This window comes from Papaver somniferum, chromosome 7 (assembly GCF_003573695.1).
Source record: "Papaver somniferum cultivar HN1 chromosome 7, ASM357369v1, whole genome shotgun sequence".
NCBI lineage: Eukaryota > Viridiplantae > Streptophyta > Magnoliopsida > Ranunculales > Papaveraceae > Papaver > Papaver somniferum.
In genome coordinates, this window is record NC_039364.1 from 27,243,210 (window position 1) to 27,264,871 (window position 21,662).

At 37.7% G+C, this 21,662-nt stretch overlaps 2 protein-coding genes across 2 annotated transcripts; one reads left to right on the forward strand and one right to left on the reverse strand.

Moving 5' to 3' along the window:
• Positions 1 to 916: 916 nt before the first annotated feature.
• LOC113296787 (kinesin-like protein KIN-7E, chloroplastic) lies at positions 917 to 14,286 on the forward strand. The gene is made up of 26 exons (XM_026545126.1): positions 917 to 1,249; positions 1,359 to 1,456; positions 2,063 to 2,152; positions 2,528 to 2,580; positions 3,546 to 3,611; positions 3,700 to 3,753; positions 4,180 to 4,239; positions 5,296 to 5,374; positions 6,689 to 6,756; positions 6,867 to 6,929; positions 7,077 to 7,181; positions 7,337 to 7,441; positions 7,634 to 7,741; positions 7,824 to 7,970; positions 8,696 to 8,878; positions 9,072 to 9,242; positions 9,761 to 9,925; positions 10,158 to 10,298; positions 10,382 to 10,507; positions 10,693 to 10,743; positions 10,833 to 10,880; positions 10,970 to 11,203; positions 11,372 to 12,061; positions 12,267 to 12,356; positions 12,947 to 13,010; positions 14,014 to 14,286. The coding sequence occupies exons 1-25, from the start codon at positions 1,014 to 1,016 to the stop codon at positions 12,965 to 12,967; spliced, it is 3,252 nt and encodes a 1,083-aa protein (XP_026400911.1). The 5' UTR covers positions 917 to 1,013; the 3' UTR covers positions 12,968 to 13,010; positions 14,014 to 14,286.
• Positions 14,158 to 17,431, reverse strand: LOC113296788 (aspartic proteinase Asp1-like). The gene is made up of 9 exons (XM_026545127.1): positions 17,024 to 17,431; positions 16,513 to 16,630; positions 15,929 to 16,158; positions 15,621 to 15,851; positions 15,262 to 15,403; positions 14,966 to 15,163; positions 14,777 to 14,849; positions 14,599 to 14,686; positions 14,158 to 14,500 (listed from the first exon to the last, which is right to left on the reverse strand). The coding sequence occupies exons 1-9, from the start codon at positions 17,239 to 17,241 to the stop codon at positions 14,365 to 14,367; spliced, it is 1,434 nt and encodes a 477-aa protein (XP_026400912.1). The 5' UTR covers positions 17,242 to 17,431; the 3' UTR covers positions 14,158 to 14,364.
• Positions 17,432 to 21,662: the final 4,231 nt, after the last annotated feature.

A 21,662-nucleotide genomic window follows, 5' to 3' on the forward strand; every position in this document is an offset into this window, starting at 1 on the left:
CTAATATCATTGGATTTAATACATGGGAACTGAAGTCTCTTGTCATCTTTAATCCAAAATATCAAACGAAAACAGCTAAATCCGTGGCTCGCGATCTCGCAAAACTTATATTGAACATCAAGTTCATTTTTTGTTTTCTTTTTTCATAAAAAAATTCTAGTCATTGGTGGATTTTTCGTAAGTGCGTACTAAATTCCATCAGTTATCTGTCAAAGGGTAAAAGGACATGCAATTTAGTACCCCTGTAGTTGCGTTGCATGCCAGGGACTTTAAATTACAAATTGTTGCATTCCGAAGTCTATAAAAACTTCCATGATGACCCGAAAAAAAAAAGAAAAGTAAAGGGATGGGTAGGCACACCTGTCTTAATAGTAACACCTTTCGGTCAATGTAGCTCAAAAGACGAAAGCTTTGATAACTCGCACTGTTTGGTGGAACTAGATATGAATGCCTATTATGGGTCATCTCACGTACGGTAAGTGAAACATCTGCATGAATCCATGATCATTCCTTTGTAAACAAAATGATTGCTTGTTATGTTATTTTTGTGTTCGTCTATGACAAGACGCACATGCATTTCTTGAATTCTTTTTGGTAATCATTTTTTTACCTTATGGGATGATGAGAATCCGTAAAAATGTCCAAGGATGAAAATAATACTTTTATCCAATCGATAGTAAATACAGTTGGTGGTACTTGTTCTTAAATGAAGTTATTAAACGGTTTATTATTATGCTAGCTGTTCCCAATACTGTCCAGTCAAACAGATAAGGAAGACGACGGCACATGTGAGAAACACGTGACTCACCTGAACTGAGAACTGTCCCTCCAAACTCCTGAGTTAAATCGTGATTCTCTCTCGCACTAAAAGCTAAAATTAATTTCCCACCCTTTTTATGCTGACCATTTCTTTTATTTACTAACAAAAATTAGAGAATCAGAATCTCATATGGAGGAGGACTGATATCTCTGTGGGACGGACTACTCAGAAAAAACTAAAAAACAAAAATAAAATGTCTTCATCGAGGTCTCAGAGATCCACCACCACCATCTCCCCTTTCCGATCAAGAAAACCACCAGTTCCGGTGGCTGCTACTCCGCCTTCTTCTTCAAAATCTGCTGGTGCTCGTCCTACAACTCCTTCTTCTACTTCTTCTTCTCGTCCACCGCATAAACTCTCACCATCTCCTTTTGAAATCAGTAAGCCGAAGGAAAATGTCACTGTCACTGTTAGGTTTCGACCTCTCAGGTACTGAATCAAGTTTTTTTCACTCTCTCTCACTCACTCGTTGACTGAGTCAGTTTTATTCGATTTCTGATTTTTTTTTTCAAATGTCGTGTGTTTCCCTCTCTTTTAGTGCAAGAGAAGTGAAGAAAGGGGATGAGATTGCTTGGTATGCTGATGGAGATTACACTGTTAGAAATGAGTACAATACTTCAATTGCGTATGCCTTTGGTAAGTATAAAAAATCACTACTTCCTTTACTACTTCTACATCTTCTTGTGTTTTTAATTGAGTTGACTCATGTGAGTGATAGTCATACTTCATTCAAATACAATATAGATCGAAAACATTAGTCAAAATTAGGTTTGGAACAAGCTACCTTAAATCATCTTTGTGTTTTTCACTTCTACCGAAGGAGTTGTAATTGGCAGTTTTCTTAATCTTTAAGTTCACGTTGTAGTGCTTTTGACTAGTGAACTTCTTCTTATTGTGTGAGGATCTGATTTGACTCAATGGGCCAATAACTAATGTATCATTTTCAGGCATGCTTAGCTTTCTCATTTCAAATCCGTGCGAACATTTAGTACAACTATACTTTGTTTTGTTGATGGATTACATTTTGAGTGTTGTTGCTTTGCCTTTAGAAGGGAAAAGTCCAATTGCTAGTTTGAGCTGCATTAGATAACTTAATTTGATCAGTTGGGGACCCCGGGGTTACCAATTTCAAATTCCGGTATCTAATAGTTTCCTTTGTGGAAAAGTAAAGAGCCTACCAAATTTGCATATATTGGAATAGGAAAGGCAACAATGAACCATTACCTGTTGTTTGTCTTGCAGATAGAGTATTTGGTCCAGCAACAACTACACGCCAAGTTTATGATATATCCGCCCAGCAAATTGTCAGTGGCGCCATGGAAGGAATTAACGGTGATTCTTTTTTCCATAAATACTCCTTAATGATTAATTAATCAATGAGATATGTATCATGATTTGTTGTTAGATGTTTCCGTAGCTATATAATTCCCCATTGGTAACTACCCGGCCATGCTTGCCAAATAGTGATTCCATTTAGACAATCTCCGCTCGGACATAGCAACATCCCCAGTGACTCCTAAGACCTATCCATGCTCCCAGAAAGTACGGCCTGGTCTGAGTTCCTGCCCCTGAAGTCTATCCTAGTTGCAATTCCTTCCTTTCATGCAGGAAAGATTGATGTTTATTGTATCCATTCTCCATTGGCATGATTTTTTTATTTATATTTCTTGGTAAGTTACTAATGATGTTTCCTCTTCTATATTGCAGGCACAGTATTTGCTTATGGTGTTACTAGTAGTGGAAAGACTCATACGATGCATGTTAGTCATTTCTATTAATCTTTATCTGATTTAATCTTGAACTGGAACTTTTGTTTATAATTCTGACAGAATAGAGCTAAGAAGCATGTACTATAAGCGTATTTTATCCAAATTATTGGTGCATCTCTATGTTAAGCAAGGTAGATCCTGCGTCCAATTTTTTTTTTCAGATTCATAACCAGGCCCGTGACAACCCAAACCGCATATAACCACCGAACGCACTGTTTGATAGCCTTTTGTTGATGTTGTATAATCCTCTAGACTAACGACTGCATAGCAACTTCATTGCTTATCATATTTTCCTAAACACCAGCGATGTTTGTCACCTAAAGCTCTTTTGACTTCTCATTCTGTTATTATTATTATTATGTGTAATTTGCCCAGATTGCAGTACACTTTGTACTTAAAATTTAAAGTTTGGTATCTAGATGCATGTCTACCAATGCGTGTATAAGAATAATTGTAGATCTATGTGATATTTATCTGCAATTATAGAAGGGAAGTTAAAGTTTACATATCTACAGTTTGTATTTTGCTAGCGGTAGTTGTTTATTTCTTTATTCTGCAGGACTCGTAGATAGATTGATCTCACATATCTTAGTTTCTGGACAAGGGTGGACTAGTCTGTGCCACTGGTAATGTAAATACAAAAGTAAATTATAATTCACTGGCACCAACTAGTGAAGAACAAACACTAGTGTGCTTCAAATGATTTCTGGGTTTAGTAGAATCAGCTATATTAATTGTTTTTAACTAATTTTCATATGAAACCTTATTTTGATGTATAAGGGCTTCCTTAGTTTCTAATTTCTTGTTTCTAGTCCTTTCAAATGTGATCTAATTGCTGCTTCATGTTTATGCTGGCAGGACTATCCATTTATTTATATTTGTCTGATTTCCTACTATAAATGCCAAGAGCTGTATAATTTACACTTTTTTTTATTGTTTGACTTTGTGCTCTAAAGGGAGAACAAAAATCACCTGGAATCATTCCATTGGCAGTGAAGGATGTCTTTGGGATTATACAAGAGGTAATGTAAATAGTGTGTATCATCTGATAGTTGCATCATCCATGCATTTACTTGCGCCTTGTCTGACAGTGGTTACAATATGGCTCAGACACCTGGAAGGGAGTTTCTTCTTCGTGTTTCCTATCTGGAGATATACAATGAGGTCAGTATCTCCAAATTGTAACTTTTTTGCTACCGTGAAGAAGATTCAAATATTTAGTGAAGTAATCTATAGAGACTTTTAGAGGATGCTTTACTGGTTGGTGGGTTGTCCCAGATACCTGTCTCTTAGGTGACTTTGTGTTGCTCCACGGTGTCAGTGTGAAGTGTTGCCAAGTCTCTGTGTCTGTTGTCTCAAGATTTATCATCTTACCTTGAATGTATAGGACAGCATGGTGCGGAGAAAATGGTTTTTGGCCTTCAAATAAATCAGGCATTTTTGTGGTGGTACCCTTAACAATCCCATCAAATTATAAAGTAGTTTTTTTTCAATGATAGATGGAGAAAGTTGGGCAACTTAATACATGCTTCTTTGAAATACTTTTTGTGTTATTTTGTTCCCTAATATTGGGTATATATGCTTTTCCAGGTTATTAACGACTTGCTTGATCCAACTGGGCAGAACCTACGAATACGGGAAGATGCTCAGGTATTATTTTATTTTTTATATAGAAGTCTGACTCAGTAAGATTAAATGCTTATGTGCTTTTGCTTTCATTTCTGCTGACTGCTGTACACGTATATTTAGTAAACCAAGGTGGATACCACTGAGATCTAAGTAAGATTAGATGCCAATTTCTGTTTACAGTAAGAATATGAACTAAGAATACTGGAGTTGTATGCCTTCATCTTAGTCTTAATCAACAATCCCACTGGAATAAGTCCACACCATCATTGCATGGATGAAGATTATGAAGACTGCTTAGTCTCATAGGAAGTATAAGATCACCAAATTGGAGCCATGTGGGAACCACGTCATAGGCATAGGTTATAAGTTGGTACTAATGATGGAGACAAGTCGACATCCATGATGCATAACTCTTGAAGAAAGATATGCCAAATACCTCATGGATGACAAGTTAAACACACAGACCTTCCTTTAATTTCGCATTGGTGCAACTTTTCTGAGGTTAGATGGCTTGTGTCCCCTTCAGCCCTTGTTAGTAGATTTGAGAATAGTTCTGAACCTTCAATCATCCACAGACTGCCTATTTGTTACTTTGACTGGTACGTTAGAAACGACAAAGCCGTGATATATCCATATTTATTCTATGGAGATCAAACCGATGTTATGTTTTAACTTTTAATTAAACTTACTTAATAAATACTCCGTTATGCTGAAGTATGAACATCAGCATTCAAAGCCACTCCTCCACACAGGCTTTCCAGCATTCCATAGTTAAAGTAATAGTTAAAATACTGTGGGGATTTTATTTTTTATAAATTAAGTACCATGTTTGTCCATCAGTATATTTGTTGCTTAGAATCTATGTTATCCGAGTAACCAAAAGTAGAAAATGCAGGTACTCCTCTTCATTATTTGTTATTATGTTGGTGTTATGACGTTGAATCCTAGTCCCTTAATTTGTTTAGGAGTGTGCTGTTTGTTAACGTGTTCCTGCGCGTCAACTCCGTTTTTAGTTGCCTACCAGTTCCATTCAAAACTTTATCTGTTCTTAGTAGTTTAAGTTTTTCTTCTGGGCAGGGAACTTATGTAGAAGGAATGAAAGAAGAAGTTGTTTTGTCGCCTGCACATGCTCTTTCTTTGATAGCATCTGGTGAAGGTAATTCAATTTGACAATTAGTACCGCCGAGATCATGCATTGAAGTTGTCTAGTTGAAGGTTTTTTCTTATTAGCTTGATTCTTATCAGTTGGTGTTACTATCAAAATCAATCTCTTTTTAGATGACAACATCGACTCTATTTATCTTGATACAGATCTTCAGAATGTCCTCAAGTTTTCTCTTACCACCACTATTCACATGAATTTTGCTTTTTTCATATAAAGCTTCAAACTGTAAAACAACCATCAATCACTTCTATCGGAATTTCGTTTTTGTGGTTGAGTACGAAGAGACAGGAGACTAGGAAGGTATTGATAAAAATGAGCAGATTGGAATATGTTGTCTCAGGAATGTTAGTGAAATGGGACCTTTGGTAATGCCAGTTTGGCGTCAATAGCTGTGTGTACCTATATTAAGAATGAATGATTTCGGTATGTTTTGCCACCCGTCTTAGTCACAATACTTCAGTAGCGGCGGAGTTCAAGGCTATTCAAGAGTTTGGAATGGCCAAGACTCGTAACCTAAGACGAGTGCGGTTGGAGTGTGACTCGATTCTTATTAGTGTGGCACTTGAGAAAAAAATCCCATTGTTACGGGGAGGTTCCTTGTGCATTTGGAAAATTGTTTGGTAGACCTGAAGACTATCCAGTTTAGGTTCTCTCACATTTTTATATGCAGCAGATTCCTTGTGCTGACATTCTAGTTAAATGGGGGGCTCTAGCCTCCGAGATTAGGTTGTATGAACCACCAGTTTTATACACTGTCTTACGGGGAGTGACAGGTATCTGTTATTTACCTACATATTTGATATTTTTCTTTTCTTTTTGGAGATCTTGGTTTAACATTGTTCTCCTTTTCTGTTTTTTCTTTTTCCTTATTAACAATACTCCTTTGGAAGAGTGATTATTATTATGACCCGAACATTCAGAAATGAGAGACAACTTTCTTAAACATAGAGGCCACAATAGAAAAATGTGAGTAGTATAATAGTATTGAGAAGATTGGAAAAAAATAGTAACTAAATAAAGCAAGTTATATGTTGCATTGACGCCGAAGAGAGGTTGTAATGAAGTCATCGATGGGGCTGAACTGGTGCCAGTATGCAAATGGTATATTTACATTGTCAAGCACTATATATGGTGATTGCCAGCTGTATGCATATCTTATTTCTCTATGTATTGAACACATCTTGTTTTGTTATATTTATTCTGCCCTTAAATGTCCGGATCCTCGGTGGTCTGTCTCTCAATTCATCCTAGACTGAGCCATTGAAAGTTAAGATGCTGATTTGCCAAGTCCCACTTTTTTTGCAGAGCATAGACACGTCGGTTCTAATAATTATAATTTACTTAGCAGTCGGAGCCACACTATCTTCACGTTGGTAATTATCCAGCTCGTATTCATGTTTTGATAACACTGTATTCTGTGCATATTTAGATGGTTGATATTCATATTTTTTAATTTATGATTGACTGACTACTTGCTTCTCAGACAATCGAAAGCAGTTCGCGTGGTGACAATCACATGGAGGAAGATGTAGCCTTATCCCAATTGGTAAACTTCCTTGTTTATGCAAACGAGTCATCCTTTTAATTGTGTCGTCTGGGTGCAATTTGACAGTACCGTCTACTTTCCTAATGTCTTCTCATTGTAAGTTTTTGATTTTTGTTTGTGTTATACAAACTTGGGTCTCCTTTGCAGAATTTAATTGATCTTGCAGGGTCTGAAAGTTCTAAAGCGGAAACGATTGGGCTGCGTAGAAAAGAAGGTTCATACATAAATAAAAGCTTGCTTACACTTGGCACTGTAAGAAATGTCTCCTTGATCTTTGTTTCATCATGTCAAACCTATGGTGTCTATGGTTAACCTCACGAGTTATGTGTTGGTGTAGAGCCTTCTTTCTGTTTACTTAAATAACTATCAAGAGAACCAATTCATCGGCTTAATGGATTTCCTTGCAGGTGATATCCAAACTAACTGATGCCAAATCTACACATATTCCATATCGAGATTCTAAACTGACACGTGTGTTGCAGTCCTCTCTTAGTGGTCATGGACGGGTTTCAGTAAGTTAGAACAATACATGTAAACCATATACAGTATATTTGTATATATATTTATTTTGTCATCGTTTAGTTATTCCCATCTTCTACCACTTTGTGATCAATATCTAGAGGCTTAAAAGTATGCAGTTCTTATGTGTTCTGCAATTGCTCTTTCATGTAAATTAACTTGCTTTCTACCCCTCTGTTTTGTAGCTTATTTGTACTGTCACTCCTGCCTCAAGCAATACCGAGGAGACACACAACACACTTAAATTTGCCCATCGTAGCAAGCATGTGGAAATTAAAGCTTCTCAAAATAAGGTGATGTTCTTGTAATTACTATGGAAATGGCAGAACGTTAACCAAGGGTTGGTGTAAAGACTGTAATTATTGCTCTTACCAGATACTGGATGAGAAATCTGTAATTAAAAAGTATCAGAAGGAAATTACTAGTTTAAAAGAAGAGCTGCAGCACTTGAAGCAGGGAGCAACGGAGAAACCTTATGCTGTTGCTTCCAACCCGGAAGATCTTGTTAGTCTGAAGCTTCAGGTTGGTTTATTAAATATACATGTAAATATGTGATCTACTTTGCTTGTGCAGTTTAATTGACTGAATCTACTGTAGTTTATCTGAATCTGGAACATAATGTACTTGCACTATTTTAACGTTTCCCATTTTTGTGCATCTTTTCTTACTGTTAATTTATATACCTTATATACCTTCCTAGAAAAAGAGTCTCCTATCTTTTCATTTGTGAAGTCTCATGTTGTTTTTTTATATATCAGGCATTTTGATTACTTAGCTTAATGTATGTATCACTAGAAGGACAACAACTACACCGTTTTTGTTTTGTTTGGTGATACTTCGTGATCCTTTTGCAGCTTTAGATCCCTATAGTATTCTAATCTGGTCTTGGAAGATTGTTTTCTGTTGATGCATGGGCATGTTATGATTTGTAAACTTGTTTGTATATGTGACAATACTGGATATTATTCGACTACAAATGCCAATTTATGGAATCTAAAACTAATATTTGGAGCATGTGTGAGTTTGTCTTTTTCGCAGTTTGTGTATGTGCCAACCTCAGTACTGTTGCTTCACTGTTCTCTCGCAAGATCGTTATGTACATAGATTCCCCTTTTCACTGTAATAAAGAAGCAATTTTTGGTATTTGACCCTCCTTGGCATGCATCGATGGTATTCCAGGCAATACAAATTGGTACTTTCATGGTCCATCACTTGCTTTCTAACTGTTTGTTTCTCTGGTTTAAAAGATGGAAGCTGGTCAAGTTAAATTGCAGTCACGATTAGAAGAGGAAGAGCAAGCTAAGGCAGCTTTAATGGGGAGAATTCAACGGCTGACAAAGCTAATCTTGGTTTCCACAAAAAACACTTTATCATCAAGTACCCCTCAAAAGACGGGTTATAGACAAAGACACTCCTTTGGAGAAGACGAGGTTAATATGTTGCTTCAAAACATTTCGTGTACAATATATTAAAATGTTTATTCAGAGTAATCTAAACGCTTAATATAGTTATCTTCAAGAAAATCAAACTTTTGGAATGGATTTTTCCTCTCTTTCACAACTTAATGAATAGCCGGCTAGCTATTTTCTACTTTGTTATGCCTTATTTTTATTTTGTATGCAGCTAATATATTTGCCGGATAAAAAACGAGAGTACCTTATTGACGATGATGCCACTAGTATGGATTCAGAATTTTCAGCAGAAGCAAGGTATGATGCCAACAATGTAGATGAGTTGGTCAAACGTGATAAGAAGAGCAAGAGGCATGGGATGCTTGGATGGTTTAAACAGCGGGTTAGTTTCTTAGATATCTTCTCTTTATTGTTTTTGCTCTTTGCATTCAATATGCAGGTCAGCTTTTGTGGGTGGAAAGAGAAAAGAGGAAGGACAAGATTATAAGAAATAGGGTTCGCGACTTTATTGGTCAACCATCTACTGGTTGGCATTTTTAGCTCTAGTTACGAGGACATCCAAAATTTCCTGTTAGTTGGTGTAACAAAGTAATTTCAAAAAACCACCTGTGGCAAAGATTTTATAACCTCTTAAAAAAACTTTACTTGCATTTGTTGGACATTCCTGAGATAGTTTTAGGCCCTTTTATCTTTGAAAATATCTGGAAAACCATGATTCTCTACATCGTAGCAAAGGGAAAGAAATTTAGATGAATTAATCCTATTTGCTAAGTTGACATCACTAAGCTCATTAATCACTTTGGATGTTAATATTAATATATCTCCATAGTGTAGATTCATGTTGAAGTGTGGCATGTTAGACACTAATGGGTTCTTGGCATACTATGACTTGCTTTTCAGAAGCCGGAGAACCTTTCTGGACTATCATCTAGTGAAAGCTCCGTTGGTGGCTCACCAGCACCATCTTCGAAGTCATCACAACATAAAGTATTAGTGACTGACATGAGGGATGGACAGAGAATGTCTGTTGGCAGAAGAGGGGATGATCCTTGTAACTTATTCAAGGTGGACAAAGTGAAATGAAGGCCCTCCTGAGACTATTCATTAAGGAGATACTTTCTCCACCCTATCCCAATTTAACAGAGTTAGGCCTGCTTGGTAGGCCAAACTGCGTGTCCATCAGAAATGAATATGGTTATATTGTAATTAAACTGAGTCAAAAGGATATAGGTTCTGCACATATATCAGTTTTCCAGATTACAGGTATCAGCATACTTACTTAAAAACATCTTTGCAGACTGGAACTACAATTACAGATCAAATGGATCTACTCCGTGAGCAGGTGAAAACGTTAGCAGGGGAGCTAGCCTTGTGTATCAGTTCTTCTGAAAGGTTGTCAGAGAAAGCAGCTAGTGACCCCGAAGATTTGCATCTTCAGGCATGTGATCTTCCTCTTTCTTTTTCATGGCCGTAGTTTTAAACCTTGGCATGATTTCATAAATTTTGGGCTGGCTGTAATAGGACCAAATGCGGAAGCTTAAGGATGAAATCAGTGAGAAGCAGGGCCATATGCATGAACTTGAACAACTGATGCTTGGTTCTATTGAGTCTACACCACGTGCATCAAATAACATTGAGATGTCTCAGGTAATGGGATACGCAGGTTAAGGTAAAAAAAAAGTGTTTCCTATTTAATTAGCAGAGACAACATTTCAATTAGGACATACACTGTATTAAGGTTCCCATTTGTAGTACCTGAGTAAAAGTCAGTTGGGTGTTATTTGCTATGTGTCATAGTACCACTTCTCTAATGAATAAGTTGCACCTTTCAGGCACTGTCAAAGTTTGCTACTCAACTAAATGAAAAAACATTCGATCTTGAGGTTTGTGAATCACATTTTCTTGGTTATTTTGTGAGTTTTAGCTATGATTACTAATTATTCATACTTCTTATGTCTTGTCATCAATGAAGATTAAATCAGCAGATAACCGAATACTTCAAGAACAGTTGCAGATGAAGGTTGGATTCTACAGATGATCTTCATGTTTTTGCATATGTAGTATGAACCTGCTGAGTGCTAATGCTCACTTTATCTTCAATTTTATCAGATGTCTGAGAATGCTGAGATGCAGGAAACCGTGCTTCTGCTAAGACAACAGCTTGATTCTTTGTTAGTTAACAACTCTGGCCAGGCAGGTAATCTTGTTGCATCCACGAATTGTTCCTCAGAGCAGTCTCGAGAAAATAGAGAATCAAAAGTTGAAATTGGTTCATATGAAGAAGGCTCAAGTAGGTGCAAGTGCAATGCTGATAAGTCTTTGAGTTCTCAAGTCCTCAAGCAAGTTAGTATTTCCACTTTTTTTAATCCATGTTACATTCATAAGTAACTCATCAGTCTGATAATCTCTTTAGTTATCTGATCAACGTTACAATGTACTTCTGGGTTAGGATAACTTGTATTTATCCTGATGTTAGACTCATCTATGTTTATTTCACTGTGTCTGAATCAGGATGCTGAAATAAAGAATCTTAAGCAAGATAATGCGAAGCTTACTGAAGAAAGGGATGGATTTGCAACTGACAACCAAAATCTGGCCGAGGAAGCCTCATATGCCAAGGAGTTGGCTTCAGCAGCTGCTATTGAGCTTAGAAATTTGGCAGAAGAAGTAACTAAACTTTCCTATGAGAACGCAAAATTGACTGGCGAATTGGCTGCACCAAAAGAATCAGCTTACTGTAGAGCTAATGCATTATCGAGAAATCCAGAGGATGGGATGTTAATTGAGGAGTTGCAGAACGAGCTTATTGTGAGATACCAAAGAGAAGCTTCTTTGGAGGCTGCTTTATCTGAGAGAATCAGAAGAGAAAGCGAGCTGGAGAAAAGATTGGATGAAGCAAAGCAACATGAAGAAGATTTAGAAAATGAACTTTCAAACATGTGGTTGCTTATCGCAAAAATGAGGAAAACTAGCATTGATCCTGAAGACTCGTACCTGGAGGGGGAACAAAAAATAAATGTTCCCCTCAAAAGCGCACAAAACGAATACCCTTCCTCAAATCATGCCCGAAATGGAACTTCCGAACCTGGCGTAAGTTGTGGCAACATGGAAGAATTAAGTACATTAGAAGAAACAAGAGCTGGCTATGAAACAGAAAAGAGAAGGTGTAGAGAGCTAGAAAGCATTATTTCCAAATTAAAGGTACAAACGTCTAGAATGCCTTTTAAGTTCTTATTGTGTTTTGGTATAATAATCATGTCTTCTAATAGCCATTGGCTGAAGGAGAATATTCATTAACATAATGTTGACATGCATATCTAATTGAAGTGATACTTTCATGAGGTCACTTTGCTTGTCAGAAACAGAGCAAAGATACAAAGTACTCATACAATTAACTCATTTTCAGGGCCAAGATCTCAATGGCCTAGATATTGCTGCTCTTGAAGAACTTCAGGACCTTCATGTTGAGGCAATCACAAAGATTTGTCATGCGAAGGTAATGTTTCTTTGCCCACTTACTTTTTCAATGCATATTCTGTTTTCCTTCTCGCTGGAAATACTTTTCATGGCTCCCATTACTCATGTATAACAGTTAGTAAGTTCTGTTATGTATCACTAGGTAGAGAAAAATGGTGTAAAATACTGTTCCACTAAAGAGGAGTAGATTTACTGTCATTTTCATTTAAACTTCACTTCTGAAATTCAATTGATTAAATTAGGAGATTGGACCCATCTCATCCTAGTCTCACTCCTTTTTAAGTATTATAAAGACTTGCTATTTGATAGATATTGTGCTCTACATTTAAAAAGGAAACAATACATGATTTTCCAATTTAAAGAAAAATATCATGAATATCGTTTACTTTGACATATTCAATTCATGTTCTGGAGATAACTTTTATTATTATTATTACTTGTCAAATAAGTTGATTAATTTAACCTGGTAAATTCTGTTAACTTTTGTTGATGTAGTTGTTTCTTCCGTGCTTGATTTTTCAAACTATGTAAATACTTATTCGAGGAATTTGTCTTCTGTTATTTGATGGGATAATAATAAGTAACTCTTGTCTGGTTTAACATGTGTAGTGTGCAAATCATGTCTTATAGCATTTCAAGGTTACACTACACCACCAACACTTTGAGGAATAAGGTTTCTTTCTCTCATTTCCTTTCTTATTATTTTTTTTTTTTTAATGGCGGGAGCCTTCTTACATTCTAGTATTTATGAACAATATCCACTGAATTAGTTTGAGTTCATTTGAATACTTCATTTTTCTAAATGATGATGGAAGTCATGAAACTGCCTTCATTTTTACAATCATCATTATAACATGAATTCAACGGTTACATTCCAAGACACTGAGATGTCCCAAAGAGTAAGAACTCTCAGAAATATGAAGAACACTCTTGCATATCTAATGTACATCTACATTCCTTGGGCTTCACCTGGAAACCAAGCAGTGATGTTGCGTAGTTCGTGATGGTGTCAGTTTCTGTATTGGTCAGAAGTGATTTATATATCTTCCCTACTTAGCTTGCTCAGCAGCTCAAAACCTTAGTAGAATCTGTAGTAGCTTCCATTTGTTTTGATGAATATGTTGAAACTTGTTTACCTTTATGAATTTGCTTTTAGTCCGTGCAGTAACCATCTGGAATTTGCTTCTTTTGCTATCACCATAGTACGAATGCATAAAGGCATGCTTTACTTGTATGTGAAAAGTTATTCGTTGCCTTAGATTGTAGAATTTCCAAGTTCACGCCAATTTATGGCAGCCCTATTACAAAAGAATATGCATTTGGGAGAAAGTACTATGATGCCTACTTATCTTTCAAGCTTTAACTTTTAAATCCACAAGGCTTCTCTATAAGATGCTTTACTTATCATGGTTTGCATCTCTTAAAAGTTTCCTAGAGAATCTTTAAGGTTTGATCATATAATAAACTCTTTCCTAGAGAATCTTTAAGGTTTGATCATAAACTCTTTCCATACTGTCTACCAAGAATTATTCCTTTCCTAAAGTTTACCCTTTAGGCCTGAACTGTTCATCTTTTCGGCTTCATATGTTTTAACATTTTTTCATTTCATTTTCTAATGGATTTTTTTTTCAATTGAATTAAACCGTTCTGATGAATGAATGTTTCTTCTGCTGCAGGGTTTTGGGAGGTTTGATGAGCAACTGTACAGTCATGCATGTATAAAGCTAACCAGAATCATCCACCAACTAAATCGGTTAACTTGGTTCAGTAGTACCTAACTCCTTTTCATCTCTCTCAATTAGGGGAAAAACACCAAAACATGTACTGACATTTTTTATTTTCATTCATTTATTTATTTTTGCTACTATGTAATCAACATAATTCTACAATGTCTGTGACAATTATTTGCACATGTACAACTTTTAATGTAAAGCAGAACAACAAAAGCTCATGTCCCCGTTTTTACACTGTCCTTTCTATCTATTCTTGATCGAGATTTGAGAGAGAGAGGTGCTCCACTTCACACTTTATTTACGTAGTTCATCCTTTTTATGTGATTCTTCATACTCCTTTTGGAAACCGGAAACCCCAGGACCATAATCTTCTGTTAGTATATCTAGCCCAGCGGTATCAAGTTGAGATAAGTCTTCTTCACGATCAATGCTGTCAGATTGAAGACAAAGAGAGAAGAAAAGAATAAGGCTGATGAGAATCCTTAACGGGATATTAGAAAGGAAAATCACAAGAGGGCAATTCCAGACTTGGGAAGCCTGTCACAATTTGCAGTGGCCCATCCAATCTCCTGCTTCTCGTTGTCATATATCACCGTTCGATCTTGGAAAAAGTTGTCTGAGAAAAAAATGAAATGAAAAATATTAGTTAGGATATCTGAAAAGAATCGTAAAATAAAATTTTCATCTATGTCTCTTTCCTTCTCACCTCCAATAAGGTTGAGGTCTTCCAACCCAATTTCAGTACCGTTAAGTATTCCTGAGCAGACATTGCCGAATTCCTGAAATAAAGAGCGCAAAACATTAATTTGGAGCATGTTATATGCTCTCTTTGACATCTGAAATGATAATCATAACGAACAAGTAACTTAAGCGTACAAGTAGGGATATTACTCACGCTAATAATCAAGTAAGACTCGGGGGGTATTTCCATTCGCTGTGCTTTCTTGCCATTCATAAAGCTTAGGATTACTGGTTTGAAGTATTTCTTGACTTCAGTAATGGATTTGAATGCTTTTGCGCCTTTCCAACAAATAGACAATGTCTCGTCGGAAGCAGTAATTTTCAGCGGTGTCTTTGTTAAATCTTTCATTATCTGAAAAACAAACAATGGAAAATGAAACGTCAAGAATCAGTCCTCTTGCGCAGGCAGCTCTGGAAAAGATTGGGGTCATGTAGGTTTCTAAAGCTTACAGAAGAAATGAGAGCGTTGTAAGCCTGAGAATTAAAATAGGTGTAGGAGCTCCCACTGTCAAAAACAACATGAAGATCCTTGACACTAATAGACTGCTTTCCAAAAAAGAGTTCTGCTGGCCCTGGCGAGTAGTGATTTTGGCTGAAAATAGAAAAGAATTGAACATAAAATCGTTAGTAAGATCAATGTCAACAGATGCATCCAAGGCTATATTTTCGTTCGATCATTTTAAAAATAATCAGCTGTCACTGCAGTGTGTTTCTGAACATCTTAGATGCCTAAGATTTTACGGATGCATTCACCCACAAAAATTGGAGACCAAAATTGGATATAGAAGAAAAGAAATTGAACTACATACTTCTTGGGGTCACGTGACATAGGTGTCCAAACTACTCCAGAAGATGGTACAAGATCGTCTCCAAAGAAGAGAAAGCCTCCACCATTGCTACTGAAGCAGTGGCCAATAACATTTCTTACTAGCCCTATACGTTGAAGCTGAGAAACAATGCTGCTTTTCCCTCTGCCAAGACCTAGCACTCCATCTGTAGGAGAAGTAGTTCCGCTAGAGCCCTCTTGATCAAATCCACAACTGCAAACAAGAACATGTTACTGAAGAGAAACAACCATTTCTATGATTTAGAAACATGATTTGTAGAGCTAACCTACCCAAAAAACAAGCGGGGTCCAACTAGTGATCCATTGGAAGAGCGAAGGGGGAAAACATCTTTGACAAGGAGACCCTGAGAAGAACCTTGATCTGCATACTCAACCTCATAGTCACAATGATCAGTTGGTTTCTCACATTGGTGATCTTCGAGAGCGTGCACAATTGCACAAATGGGGTCTGGGCAGAGGATGTGGCTGTTCTCGATTAAACGGTACAATGGGTGAGGAACCTGTTCACGAAAGAGAGAAATAAAGATGGTGTGTCCGTTTAAGCAGATGTCATTTTAGTATAGACTATGATGGTTTACGAACCTAAATTTGAGGAAGATAATAGGTAGCAATAAAAATGTATCCTAGAAGGCTAATAGGCTATACATCTTTCTAATTAATAGTAAAAAACATAATTGCAACAACGATGACAATGATGATGATACTGCTATGATCCTAGATTGAGTACGCAATTAACGCTGTTAACCTGCATATACTTCTTTATCGACACAAAGTTATTGCATATTCATTTTCCACGATCTGTGAGTTAGGCGCCAACGTATTCGACAGGATTAACTAAATGAACAAGATCTCACCTCAGGACATTGCAGACAGGGGGCATCACAATGAAGCCATGTAAGATCGCTGCCTGTGTCTATGTCAAGGTAGAATGGTTTGGGTGGATATCCAATTCTGATGTCCACATAGTAATAACTACAAACCAAAACACGAGAACAAAAACATATAAGAAATGACATAAAATGAGCAGCAAAAATTAGAATATCTAAAGGACCATATATTTTAGCTGAATCTTAGTCTAAATTAATGGGATATGAGAAATTTTAGCTGAAAAAAAATGACCTTAAAAAATCTAACAAAAATAATCATAGAAAGACAGTAATAAAACCCTAATTAAAAATGGGTTTTAAGAATCAAGAAAACCCTTATTAACCAAAATTTCAAAGAACAAGCTTAGAGGAATGAAATTGAAGAAGGAAACAACACGAATTAACAAAAACCAGATGAAATTCAAGAATCAAATTCTCTAGTTTTTCATTTTCTACCTAGTAATGAGATCAAGCAGAAGATAGTTGTTGAACTACATACCCAACAGGATAGACATTTCCAAGAACAGGGTAAACAGCAGAAGTACCAACAAGAGTTGGAAATGGTGAAGAATTAGATTTAGCTTGTTTCCTCCACTTCAACTCTTGATCTCCAACTACAAAACAACCTGGAAGAAATGCAGCCAAAACCAAAACCAATGCCAAGTACAGTACCACCAATTTCATCCCTCCCATATTGCATTTACCCTCTCGTTTCATCTCTCTCTTGAGTACCAGAGAAATCAAATGTGGAATCCCTTTATTATATAGTGCTCACAAGAGAAGGGAACAAATAGTATTTGTTTCCTAGTGATTGATACAGAGAACAAAACCCCTGTATTGTTTTCTGTTCTCTAAATCCAAGATAGGGTAGGAGACGCGTTTGGTTCAAATGTGGTAATAAAAATGTTGTTGGAATTATTACAAACTTGTAGGCTACTATGAAGACGGGAACACGAAAGGAAGAACCAAACTAGCAAATAATTCGAGGCTCGTAAATATAAGCAACAGTAAAGTGTACCTAGCATAAAGGGACAAGGCAATGGTCTTTGTGATGTAATCTACGGCCTTTGTAATATGGGAAAAGATAAAGGCGGTTATTAAAATAATATTTCCTCTGTTTTAAAATAATAGGTTAGTTTCATGTGTAACGTTCCTCGTATAAAACTTTACATTCCTACCAAAAATGAAAGTATTCCGAATATGAAACTTCATCATTCACAAATTTTAATTTCAACCGTTAATCTTCAACGGCTGATATTTAAAATCGTAGATAGTGGCTTTATACATCTCGGAATGCTCTCATTTTTGGTTTGAATGTAGAGACTTATAAGAAGAACATGTCAATAAAAAATTAGCTTCAAATTCAATGCCGGTTGGGCTCAGTAAAAAAAATGGCGCTAAAATGTGAAGATTATGTCAATATAACCATGTCAACGGATCCCACCCCTACAAATATATCAAATTAGCTTATTCTTTCGAAACATAGGTATGAGAGAACTGGCAGTGAAACTAACACATTGTTTTTTCTTTTTTTGAGCCTGAATCTGACTCATTACATCTGAACTTTGAAGTTGATTTATTAATGTTATTCACATATTTCAAATATGACCCGATTTTATCACAAATGTGTCTAATTGTACAGTGATTTATTATAAAGTTAGATTTCAAAGTTGGAAAAAGCTCGAGTCTTTACAAAGTTAGATTTCAAATTCGGATATCACCAGATGAGAGTTCGAGAAGATGATACATGGAAGACTGCTTTCAAAACCAAAAAAGGCTTGTTCGAATCGTTGGTGATTCCTTTTGGTTTGTGTAACGCTCCAACGACGTTTATGCGTTTGATGAATGATTTGTTACGACCTTTTATAGAAGATTTTGTGATTGTTTACTTGGATGATATCCTAATATACAACAGAACTTGGGAAGAGCATATCGTTCACGTTCAGAAGGTGTTTAAAGTGTTACATGAAGGCCAGCTGAAGTTGAACGTATAGAAGTGTTAGTTTGGGAAGGAGGAGTTGGTGTTCTCGGATTCATTGTTGGTGGTGGAAAACGGAAGATTGATCCAAGGAAGGTTGAGGTGATCACTAAGTGGCCTAGACCTAGTACTGTAACTGAAATCAGGAGTTTCTTAGGGGATTGCACCTACTTGCGTAAGTTTATCCGGCATTTTTCGAATATTGTAGGACCATTACATGGTTTGACGGAAGCCAAGACAAAGTTTGAATGGCAGCAAACCCATGAAGACGCTTTTTAGTTATTAAAAAGGAAGATTTCAAAAGAACCGGTGTTGGCATTGCCTAACCTACAATGTACTTTTGAAGTTGAGACCGACGCTTCTAACTATGCATTGGGAGGAATGTTGTTACAGGATGGTAAACCAGTGGAGTACCATTCAGAATTGTTCTCAGGTGCTATTAAGAACTACACACCTTATGACAAAGAATTTTATGCTTTATGTCAATGTATCAAGCATTGGTGAGTGTATCTCTTAGGTAAAGAAGTAGTGGTACATTCAGATCACAAACCATTGGAGTATCTACACGCACAGACGAAACTACAACAAGCCCGACACATGAAGTGGATGTCTTACTTGATGAGTTTCAATATTCTCATTAAATACAAGAAGGGAGTAACAAACAAGTTGGCAGATATGTTGTCTCATCCACCAATTAAAGCGTTAATGGTGGCCATGAGAATTCAGCCAATTGTTCCTCAAGAGTATGCAGAATCATACGCATCCAACAAATACTTCAAGAAGGTGTAAAGAGTGGTTTGAAAAGCGAGTATGAACTCCGAGATGGATTGTTATACAAAGGTCAGTTACTTTGCATACCAGAAGATGGAGATCGTTTACAGTGGTTGAAAGAGGCACACACTTCCCGAGTTGCTGGACACTTTGGGATAAATAAAACTCTACTTAACCTCCGACACTATGTCTTTTGGGCGAAGATGCAAGATGATGTGGCAAATTTAAAAGCAAAATTTAATACGCTGACATCCTGGAGGATAAAGCTATTTGATAAGTGATGAATACTTCTTCGCTTTATTAATTCACCTAGAATAGAGCGTGTGACAACAATCCCAAATATTTTGTGAATTAAATACACAAAATTCACCTAGAACGGAGCATGTAGCAACAATCCCGAATATTCTGTGAATTTTTAGCATTATTGATTAATGCATGGTTTGCCTAGTATTTCCTATGCTGTTCCCGCAGAACTCTCATTATTGGTGCGGCATGACGACTGAGCGTTGCTCTTAACAGAGTAACACGAATCTCCAAGTGTCAATGGTGAGGCATGCACGAAATACCCGTACAGACTACATCTATCGGTGTGTTATATTTGCCCGATTGAGCATATTTAATTTCCTAAGGGAAATCTAGACTGTCCATATCAGTCTTAGAAACAATCACGGCCGTGCAGGTTGACCGCATGATTTAACCAGCCTAGACGAACCCTAGCGGGAGCAGGCTATCACCATGATGACCACTGGAGGGCCCATTTATGCCCTAGACGGTCGAATATTACACTTTACTTCCCATCATGCCAAAACGCCAGTCCCAAAATAGGGTGGCCACGCTGCTTTGGAAGAAGCTCGAACGAGCAAGACTGCTTAACACAGTCTCAAAGTGATCGTGATCGTCCAACTTCACTAGCCTGATTGGACGGCTTAGATCGCACCATGAAAGATGGAGGAGGCGCTAGCACGCACATTAGCGGGCCTACTCTATCCCTGCCTGATCGGTTTGCTCACGGCGTGGTCATATAGCCACGATCGCATGCCCGAAACATGGATGGTGTGATGCTTTGCAAGGGTCACGAAAATTCCACTAATGTCTTAAATTGATCACAACCATCCAAATTCGCTAGCATGTTTGGATGGCTTAGATTGCGCCTAAGATCATTAGAGAAGTGCACACACGTTCACCGTTGGCGCAACGTGGGCCCCACACAATCGGTCCCTCCAAAAGAGGAGCATAACTTGCCAAATCGTTTGGTGGAAGTCGTGTGTACATGACTGTTTCAAAACCCTAAATTAGGGTTTGCGGCGCCGCGTAACTGCCGCAGTTCGATCACGACCATCCATCTTCGCAAGCTTGGATGGAGGGTGTAGATATAGACTTAAAAGGTCCCAAGCATGTCAACATGAACACTGTGGGGCCATCTTTGCGTGGAGCAGGTCGGCCTAGGCAGACTAGGACTCGACGACCTCGAAACGTGCGCCCAAAAGTGGCATGCTGAGGGGTTTCCAAATCCTTTGCGGCAATGGATTTCTGCCGCAAATCGATCTCGACCACTCACCTTTGCCGGTAAAATTGAGTGGCCTAGATCGCACCTCCATGAAACAAAGAGGTACGGGCATATACACCGGCAGGCCGTCTACACGCATGCCTGGTCGGCCCCACCAAAACTTGCGCCCAAGCTCGGATTCAGTCAAGTATAGGAGTGATGCTCGCGCACCTCCTGAAACCCTAAAAATCCATCAACGGTCGCAGATGAGAGTCTTAAACCATCTCGTCCGTCCAACTTCGCTAGCTTGGTCGGACAGCCTAGGTTGAAAGCTAGACGACCAGTAAGGCATCCCGATGATCGCCATCCGCCACTCTTCCACAAGGAGTGATCGGCCAGGAGATAGCTTGCACATGCAACCTTCAAACGATCACTCGAAGATGGTTGGACGTGGTGCTATTTTAAGACGCTTGATCCGCGACTTATTCAGTCAGGCTTTAAAAACATCGATGCGTCATACATGGTGATTTTTTTGCGATGCATTACATGCATCGAGCATGCACGATATTTCATAAATATCAAATCCTTAGTTATTTTAGCATCACATGCTACTTCCTACAGTGGGTCCCACGATCCACTCATTCGAGACATCAAACATGTCACAAACTAGGGGATACTTACTGGGGTATTGGTCTGGCGGTTTACAGCGTGCAGCGTGCAACGCGCCATTACAAGAACGTGTCAGGAAAAGGTGGACGGTTAGCAGTGATGAGGGAAGTGGGCAAAAGATGTGATCGTGTGACAATCACCACTCCTACATGACCCCACTACTCCATCACTTCACCTCATCCACTTCCTACGAGATGAGAGGTTGCGCTCAAAGGCTTGTATAAATAGGTCCAT

Coding starts and splice junctions, on each gene's coding strand:
- LOC113296787 (XM_026545126.1), top strand. CDS start 1,014: ATGTCTTCATCGAGGTCTCAGAGATCCACCACCACCATCTCCCCTTTC. Junction 1,250..1,358: donor GTTAGGTTTCGACCTCTCAG/GTACTGAATCAA, acceptor CCTCTCTTTTAG/TGCAAGAGAAGTGAAGAAAG. Junction 7,442..7,633: donor GTGGTCATGGACGGGTTTCA/GTAAGTTAGAAC, acceptor TCTGTTTTGTAG/CTTATTTGTACTGTCACTCC.
- LOC113296788 (XM_026545127.1), bottom strand. CDS start 17,241: ATGAAACGAGAGGGTAAATGCAATATGGGAGGGATGAAATTGGTGGTA. Junction 16,159..16,512: donor CCTGTCTGCAATGTCCTGAG/GTGAGATCTTGT, acceptor TTTCGTGAACAG/GTTCCTCACCCATTGTACCG. Junction 15,404..15,620: donor ATGTCACGTGACCCCAAGAA/GTATGTAGTTCA, acceptor TTCTATTTTCAG/CCAAAATCACTACTCGCCAG.